This window comes from Octopus sinensis, linkage group LG29, assembly GCF_006345805.1.
Source record: "Octopus sinensis linkage group LG29, ASM634580v1, whole genome shotgun sequence".
Taxonomy (NCBI): Eukaryota; Metazoa; Mollusca; class Cephalopoda; order Octopoda; family Octopodidae; genus Octopus; species Octopus sinensis.
The window spans coordinates 16,050,674-16,060,462 of record NC_043025.1 but is presented as its reverse complement, the minus strand read 5'-3'; the positions used below and the strand labels follow the sequence as shown (position 1 = coordinate 16,060,462).

Below are 9,789 nucleotides of genomic sequence, written 5' to 3'. Positions count from 1 at the left end.
TACGACAGGCTTCTTTCAGTTTCCGTCTACCAAATCCACTCACAAGGTATTGGTCGGCCCAGGGCTATAGTAGAAGACACTTGCCCAAGGTGCCATGCAGTGGGACTGAACCCGGAACCATGTGGTTGGTAAGCAAGCTACTTACCACACAGCCATTCCTGCACCTATTCACATAGTTTTGAATTAATCAATTATTTATTTTCTCATCGCTCTTTCATTGACCTGCTTCTTTATTTGTAGAATGATATGACTAGAATAGGTAGGTGAGGTCACACCTGGCCAGTTTGATCATAAAACAAGGGCCAAATATAGGGCCAAATGTAGCTGGTTTAAATGCTAAAAGACTAACCCTTTTGCACATTCAGATTATTCTGTCAAATGTAATCCTTACTTATCCACATTGTTTTGAATTAATCCTGGATTATCTCGAAGCTTTGTGATTTTGATGATGTGATTATTTTGAGAATGATATTGTAGAGGGGAGGTGTGAGAGGTGAGAGGTGGCTGGTTCCAACACAAACCAGGTAGAATATTTGGGCTGGGCATGGCGCGTTCCAATGGAGCCACCAAACTTAAACGAGATGATAGAATAGATATATTAGCACCAAAATTCCCCTCTACAATCATGAAAGACCATAAATCCAATTTCCATAGCAACCCATCTGACTCATAGACCCTTCGAAACCAGGCTTAAGCATTATTAGTGGAAGAACCAGAGACAAATTCCCAGCAAGAGTAAAAGCAGATTTGATATTACCGTTCTGTAGTAACACATACGAATAGACAGGTTTAGGAAGATTCCCCAAGAAATATATATACAGGGGCGTGGGGGGGTATGTTCCTCTGTTATACTCTAACCTTTCGTCATTCGATACAAGCTCACCTCCCCCAATGTCCCCTCCCCACTCAAAGATCCTTTGTCTTGCAAGTTATTTGGTGACCCTGCCAGTGCTGGAGCCACATAAAACCCATCCAGTCCTCCCTGCAGGGTGGTTGGTATTAGGAAGATAATGCAACCGTAAAACCCCTTCCAAAACAGACACAGTAGCCCGAGGTAGTCTTTTACTTGGCCAGTTCCTGTCAAACCATCCAACCCATGCCAGCATGGAAGGTAGATGTTAAACGGTGACGATGATGATATATATATATATATCCTTTCTCTAATTCCCTTTTTTCTCCCCATCACCATTTTCTATGTCTGTCTGTCTCTCTCTTTCTCCTGTTCTCTCTCTCCCCCTCTTTCTCTCTTCTGAGAGATCCACAACCAGTAGAACTGAAAAAAGCATCACAACTATTGGTGAGTTATGAGAGGATGCGCAGACTAAATATGGCTCAGATCAGTCCATTATTTGGACTGAAGATTTGGGTATGAGACACGTGTCAACCAAATTTGTGCCAAAACTGCTTCCAGCTGACACTCAGACCTCCTTGACTGTATCAAGAACAATGAAAACTTTTTGAAAATGGTCATAACGGGTGGTGAATCTTGGATCTATAGCTATGACCCCAAAACAAATGCTCAGTCTTCGCAGTGGAAGACTCCAACCTCTCTGAGACAGAGAAAAGCAGGAATGACTAAGACACTGCTGACCGTTTTCTTTGACTACAAGGGCATTGTCCATCATGAGTATGCTCCAGCTGGTCAGACAGTAAACCAGGAGTATTACCGTGATGTTTTACTGGATGCTGGTCGTTGGAAAAGGCCACAATTGCATGTGTCCGGTGAGTGGCAATTGCACCGTGACAACACACCTGCCCATTCAGCAGCAGTTTTTGGCCAGGCACAGCATTCCCCCAGGTCCGACAGCCACCGTATTCCCCAGATCGCATCCCTCATGATGTTTTCCTCTTCCCAAAAATCAAATCTCGCTTGAGAGGCAGAAGATCTCAGGATATCAAAGAAATCAAAGTGAGTGTGATGAGGCAGCTGCTGATTATTCCAGAAAACAAGTTCCAGGAATGCTTCCATTAACGGAAACAGCACTGGATTAAGTGTGTGGCTTCCGAAGAGGACCACTTGGAAGGAGATGAAATGCCAAATTGGTACGTGTTGTAGTTTTGTTTTTATAGCACCGGTCTGGATACTTATTGATCAGACCTCATTTATATATATATATATATTATATAAAATCCATTCTGTCTGTCCGTGTGTCTTCTTGGATATCGGGCATCCTCCATCTGATTGTGCTCAAATTTGATATGTAGATACCAACGGTATCAGGGCGTATATAAGTCTTGAAAAAATTACAAAAATCAATTGTGTTCTCCCAGTCAACAGCCTTATCATTACTGGTACTTTAAACTCTTCGGTTGCATATTTGTGTGAATAAAATCGTTTTTCTTTGGAATGGATAAAAAGTCTATCTTTATTTCTTCTTTTGCTGGTGTCTCAAATTTAGGTTAAATCAATGTTTCTCAAAGAGGAGGCCTATGGGACGGTCAGACAAGTTGTTTTGAGAAAATTTGGTTTAAATGTTTGACAACTCAGCACCATCCATTGGACGGGGGGGAGGCATTTTGCTCGTATATATATATATATATATATATATATATACACACAATACCACAGGCTTCTGTTTAGCAAATCTACTCACAAGTTTTGACTGGCTTGTACCTGCAATCACTTAGTTGTGAAGTAATCCACCTGATCACACAGCCAGTGTGTGTGTGTGTGTATTCACAGGCGAACATAAAAACAAGTTCAGATATAAAAGTACAACTGGATGGAAGCAGATACAAATAAACAAACAAATATACGTATGTATACACATACATATACACACATCTTATAATAATTCTGCTTGTTACTCTGTTACTTAGCCCATCTGTAACACTTTCATGTGATTAGCTAAAGTGGGGAAGGAGGAGATGAGGAGAAGGGGAGATGAGGAAGAGGGGGAAGATGAGGAGGGGAGGGAGATGAGAAGGAGGGGGAGATGAGGAGGAGGAGACGGATTTGAGGAGGAGGGGGTGATAGTGGTGAGTGAAATGTGTAATTCTTTTTTTTTTTAACTAAATTTCTTTCTCCGATATTTAGCCTGTCAGTAAAGGGAAAGGCGAAGAGTGAAGGGAAAAGGAGAAAAATAGAGTAAGGCAAAGAGTGAAGGGAAAAGGAGAAAAATAGAGTAAGGCAAAGAGTGAAGGAGAGTGCTGTGTATGAAGTCCTTGAAATTGTGTATAAAATATATAAAGGGCATTAAGTAATTAGCGTATTCCAATTTGCTCCCCTTTTTAGTGATTAGCAGAAGAGCAACACAGGCCGTGCTTTGGGTTGTTTGGATAGTTTTCAAATGGAACCCAATAGGTTCCATTCTGCGAAATATTCATGAGTCCTGCCAGGACATACATAAATTAAACACATAAATAGAGAAATGGTGAGTGGTGACCCCCTTCGGTCAGACACTGACAATGGGTTTGCACCTAGAGAGTTACCCTCTGAGGCACAAGTCTGAGCAAGGTTGTTTCATGGAAGACCAGCAGTCGCCCATGCATACCGGCCTCCCCTCTGCACGTCACCGATGTTGTCCAAGGGAAAGGCAAAGGGGCCGATACAGCTTGGCACCTGTGACGTCGCAACTCATTTTTACAGCTGAGTGAACTGGAGCAACGTGAAATAAAGTGTCTTGCTCAAGAACACAACACGCAGCCCGGTCCGGGATTCAAGCTCACAACCTCACGATCGTAAGCTCGATGCTCTAACCAGTGAGCCACGCCCCTTCACATAGAGACACACACACACACATATATATATATATACAAATACACATATATATACACACACTACATACATATATACATACATGCACACAGATGTACACACATTCATAAACAGACAAACATACCTGCACAATTACATGCACACATATATACACATACATAAACACATACACATGCACACACACACAACAAAAAATATAAACCTGGTGTTGACTGTCAGCAACTCTGAAAGGAAAGGGGAGATAATTGCAAATATAAAAATTAATTTCTAAAACTTTATATATTTAGGGCAAAGAAAACGTTGCATTGTTATTATGCAAAAGTGTCGTAAGTCCAGAAAACAAAAAAAATAATTTCACCATTCCATAGCAAAACCGTTGTACTACACTTTGGCAATTTCTGATATTTTGGCATCAAAAGCAGCTGGAGATACGACAGTTTGAATAAAAGAACTGGCTATTGCAAGCAAAAGTAAATATTGAAAAAAAAACCGCATTTTGCCAAATTTGGACTCACAACAGTTTTACATGATAACAATGATTAGATCTTCATTTCTTTGTAATCAAGGGGAACAACTACAGAGATGTTTCAGTCTGTTTTGACATCATCAACACAGCGTAGTCTAATAAAGAGTGAATAATTAATCAGGTGACAAAGATCTTACAGGTATGGAAAAACTTAATTGTCATAATCAAATAGGCCAATAGCATTAATTGGGTTAGGTAAATTAAAGAGTGAGTTGTGTAATGAATGGAATAGGAAAACCAAAACATACTTTGAACATGCAGAAATGGATGATGCTCCAGCATGGCATCAACTATAATGGTTAGGGGAAATAGAAGACCATAACATCATCTCCTTCTCTCTCTCTTTCTCTCATACACACACACACATACACATGCGTACGCACATGCAAAGACTGAACATGCAGCATGCAGGGAGAATGCAACATGAAGGACCAAATACAAAGGGACAGGAGAGGGAGGAGGGATTGGGGTAGAGGTGATGACGACAGTGGTGGTGGTGGTGGTGGTGGTGGAGCCCATGGCAGTGGTGATGTTGATGGTGGTGGTGGCAGTGGCAGTGGTGGTACGATGTGGTATACTGTTGCTGAGCTCTCTGGTCAAAGCCCTTCCAACTGTGACCACCCGGTTTCTTTGCATATCTTTGTCTATGTGGTTCAATATCTGTTTTGTTTAACTAAATTATTATGTTATATGCTTTAATAATAATAATAATAATCCTTTCTACTAGGTCTGAAATTGGGGGGGGGGATAAGGCGATTACATCGACCCCAGTGCACTGGTACTTATTTTATCAACCCCAAGAGGACAAAAGGCAAAGATGACCCTGGCAGAATTTGAACTCAGAACCTTAAGACAGACAAAATGCCGCTAAGCATTTTGCCCAGTGTGCTAACAATTCTGCCAGCTCACTGCCTTAATTAATAATAATAATAACCCTTTCCACTAAAAGTAAAAAGTCTGAAATCATGCGGTAGGGGACTAGTCAATTACATCGACCCCATTGTTTTACTGGTATTTAATTTATTCACCTTCCCCAAAAGAATGAGAGGCAAAGTCAACCTTGGCGGAATTTGAACTCAGAACCTAAAGACAGACAAAATACAGCTAAACGTTTCACCCAATTTGCTAACGATTCTGCCAGATCACTGCCTTAATTAATAATAATAATAATAATTTTTTTCTTATTTATGGTAGGAGGCCATCAGTTTTAAGGAGAGGGAACCAGTTGGTTACATCAACCCCAGTAACTGAGGGCTACTTATTTCATCAACTTCGAAAGGATGAAAGGTGAAGTTGATGAAAGGCAGGATTTGAACTCAGGGAAAAAAAATGCCAAAAAAGCATTTTGTCTGATGCTCCAACAATTCTGCCAAACAATAACAGCAATGATGATGATGATGATGATTATAATACACTGTCTTGCACACTTACAGGCTTGTCCTTCCAGGCGATGGTGCTGTGCCAGTGGCATATAGAAAGCAGCCAGCAAATTCTGTTAAGGGGTTGGCATTAGGAAGGGCATCCAGCCATAGAAAGCATGCCAGAACAGACAGTTGGGAGTTTGGCCAGCTCCATATCAAACCGTCCAACCCATGCCAGCATGGAAAACAGATGCTAAACGATGATGGCGGTGGTGGTGGTAGTTGGCAATGATGATGATGATGATGATGATGATGATGACACCAATGTTGCTTGTGCTCATAATGGTGTTGATGATGATGATGATGACGACAACAAGGATGACGACAGTGATGGGGGTCGACCGAGGAAGACATGGGATGAAGTGGTGAGAAAGGATCTTCAGACGCTGGGCCTCACTGAGGAAACGACAAGGGACTGGGTGGGGCTGTGGTGATTTGCTGCACTTGAGAAGACACTGCTGTCCAGGCATACAGGCTTGTCCATTGCAGGGGTCAATTCCACATAAAGGGGTTGGTGCCACAGTGTTGCATTTACATACCCGTGCCAGTGGCATGTAAGAAGCACCCAGTGCCACTCTGTAAAGTGGTTGGCATTAGGAAGAGCATAGAAACCATGCCACAGCAGACAATCTGGAGTGTGGACAGCTCCCCTGCTGACCAGACCCTGCAAAACTATTCAACCTAAGCCACCCTGGGGACTGGATGTTAAATGATGATGGAGACAGTGTTAATACTCAATAAACAAACAAGGTGGGTTTCTTTGTTTTCCTTTCTTTTTCTTGGAAGACAAACACAATCACCAACAAGAAAAACTTGAAACATGCCAAGCAAAAGAGAGAGAGAGAGAGAGAGAGAGAGAGAGAGAGAGAGAGAGAGAGAGAGAGAGAGAGAGGTGTGTCGATACTGTTACCTGAACGCAGATCTGATTTCTAACTGAAATGAGCTCCTAAAGTTCAAATACGGAAAGCAGGCAATAATTGGTTACAATTAAATGATTTAAAAATAATTAATACATACATGGTTAATTATCAATTTATGCTTATTAGGCATATTGCTGTTGTTGTTGTTATTGTTGTTGATGTGGTTGTAAATGGTTATTTTTTTTATAATTGCATTTGTCTCTTGTTGTATGTAATGTGAAGTGTGATGGTATCCAGCAGAATGTATCTGTATGTATATTGCAGCCATGCTGGAGCACCACCTTGAAGGGGTTTAGTTGAACAATATGACCCAGGACTTATTCCATGTAAGCCTAGCACTTACTCTATCAGTCTCTTTTGCTGGACCACTAGGTTACAGGGACATAAACACACCAAGCACCAGTTGTCAAGCAGTGACGGAGGGGGGGAGAATCAGACACATATTTATATACATATATATATATATATATATATATATATATATATATATACTCTTTTACTTGTTTCAGTCATTTGACTGTGGCCATGCTGGAGCACCACCTTTTAGTCGAGCAAATCGACCCTGGAACTTATTCCTTGTAAGCCCAGTACTTATTCTATCGGTCTCTTTTGCCGAACCGCTAAGTGATGGGGACATAAACTCACCAGCATTGGTTGTCAGGCAATGCTAGGGGGACAAATACAGACACACACACACATACATATATATATATATACATATATACGACAGGCTTCTTTCAGTTTCTGTCTACCAAATCCACTCACAAGGCATTGGTCGGCCCGGGGCTATAGCAGAAGACACTTGCCCAAGATGCCACGCAGTGGGACTGAACCCGGAACCATGTGGTTGGTTAGCAAGCTACTTACCACACAGCCACTCCTGCGCCTATATATATATATATATATATATATATATATATAATATATATATATATATATATATGTGTACATATATTCATTACAGATAAAGGGTGAAATATAATTAATTTAATAAAATCAACAAATTTCACCAAGTAGTATTTCAGTATGGAAAAGGACCATATTCAGTAAAATTATATCTAATTATAACAATAAGGGTCTTTGCAACAAGTTCCTTGACCACATACTGAAAATTTTCGCTTGATCAGAAAAATAAGAGGTAAGTTTTCCTAGCATTTCTAGATTTATCGGAATATTATGTTGATAAAGGAAATGAATCTTATGATTCTAATCCAGAAACGTGTGTCCATAATTGACCGTGGACTGTTTATTTTCGTTATTTTTCTTCTTTTTTTGCCATATAATGAGTTGCAAATATTGTTCTCTGTGGAGACATATTTTTGTAATAAAAAGAAATAGCAGTCCTCTGGCTGCTATTTCTAAAATTTTCGGTATGTGGTCAAGCAACTTGTTGCAAAGACCCTCATTGTTACAATATATATATATATATATATATATATATATATATATATATATATGAGATGGGCTTCTTTCAGTTTCCGTCTACCAAATCCACTCACAAGGCTTTGGTCAACCCGAGGCTATAGTAAAAGACACTAACTAGCCCCCAAGGTGCTATGCAGTGGAATTGAACCCAGAATCATGTGATTGGGAAGCAAACTCCTTACCACACAGTCATGCCATATATATATATATATACATGCATATATACATACATGTACATACCTACATATATATGTATATATACATACATGTACATACCTACATATATATGTATATATACATACATGTACATACCTACATATATATGTATATATACATACATGTACATACCTACATATATATGTATATATACATACATGTACATACCTACATATATATGTATATATACATACATGTACATACCTACATATACATGCATATATACATACATGTATGGGTAGAAGACATCAAAACACATCAACAACAAAAACATGGAAAACAAACATTTTTCGAACAACAAAAGAAACAAAAAGGAGAAACAAGGCATAAAGAACAACCCCTTCATCAGTTGTCCCCTATTTTATCTACTCAGCATTTTGAATCTTTGGGACAAGGTGTGTTTTCATCAAAACAGTCGTTCCCGAAAAAAGCAAATTAAATAAAATTTGGGATTTGCAGAGGGTTAAAAGGGGTAACAGAAACAGGGCAGTAAAAATAAAACAATAAAATTTTATAAGAGATAAATAATTATAAAAAAGGGGACATGAAGTAGCAGCTTGCTAGAAATAAGAGCTAAAATAGTTAAACAAGCCACCAACCAAACTCACTGAAAAATCATAACAGGCCAACATTGATTTTGATGTCTTGAGTATTTTAGCTCTTATTTCTAGCAAGCTGGTACTTCATTTACCCTCTGTTATAATTATTTATTAATTATAAAATTTTAATGATTAGCCAATTAACAGCATTATTGCTTGCCAACCACTATCATTGTTATTATTATTATTATTATTATTTATATATTTACTGCTAATGATAATAATAATATCTATATGAATATTCGTTTGAATATTTACTTGACGCAGCCTGGCCAGTAATGATTTTTCTGCAACATATGGATAGTTTATCCTGTTCAGGCTATTTTATTAGCATTATCACGCACTTGAGAATAAATTATTTCTCTATCATATATATATACTCTCTTTTTACTCTTTTACTTGTTTCAGTCATTTGACTGCGGCCATGCTGGAGCACTGCCTTTAGTCGAGCAAATCGACCCCGGGACTTATTCTTTGTAAGCCCAGTACTTATTCTATTGGTCTCTTTTGCCGAACCGCTAAGTGACGGGGACACAAACACACCAGCATCAGTTGTCAAGCGATGATGGGGGGACAAACACAGACACACAAACATACATCATCATCATCATTTAGCGTCCGTTTTCCATGCTAGCATGGGTTGGACGGTTTAACTGGGGTCTGTGAAGCCGGAAGGCTTCATCAGGCCCAGTCAGATTTGGCAGTGTTTCTACGGCTGGATGCCCTTCCTAACACACATACATATATATACATATACATATATACGACAGGCTTCTTTCAGTTTCCGTCTACCAAATCCACTCACAAGGCATTGGTCGGCCCGGGGCTATAGCAGAAGACACTTGCCCAAGATGCCACGCAGTGAGACTGAACCCGGAACCATGTTGCTGGTTAGCAAGCTACTTACCACACAGCCACTCCTGCGCCTATATATATATATATATCATTAATTTTTAATTTTATC

The 9,789-nt window shown here is 39.5% G+C and overlaps 1 protein-coding gene across 3 annotated transcripts in view; it reads right to left on the bottom strand.

The window, feature by feature from the left end:
* The window catches only part of LOC115226205 (amino acid transporter AVT3C-like), a 157,833-nt gene that overhangs the window by 39,382 nt on the left and 108,662 nt on the right, over positions 1-9,789 (bottom strand). For 2 of the 3 annotated variants that reach the window (XM_029797221.2, XM_029797223.2), the window contains exon 7: positions 6,576-6,611. The exons of the other annotated variant lie outside the window; for it this stretch is intronic. In XM_029797221.2, coding sequence (XP_029653081.1) covers positions 6,576-6,611 — 36 coding nt within the window. The remainder of the gene's footprint in view (positions 1-6,575; positions 6,612-9,789) is intronic. 3 annotated transcript variants of the gene reach the window in all.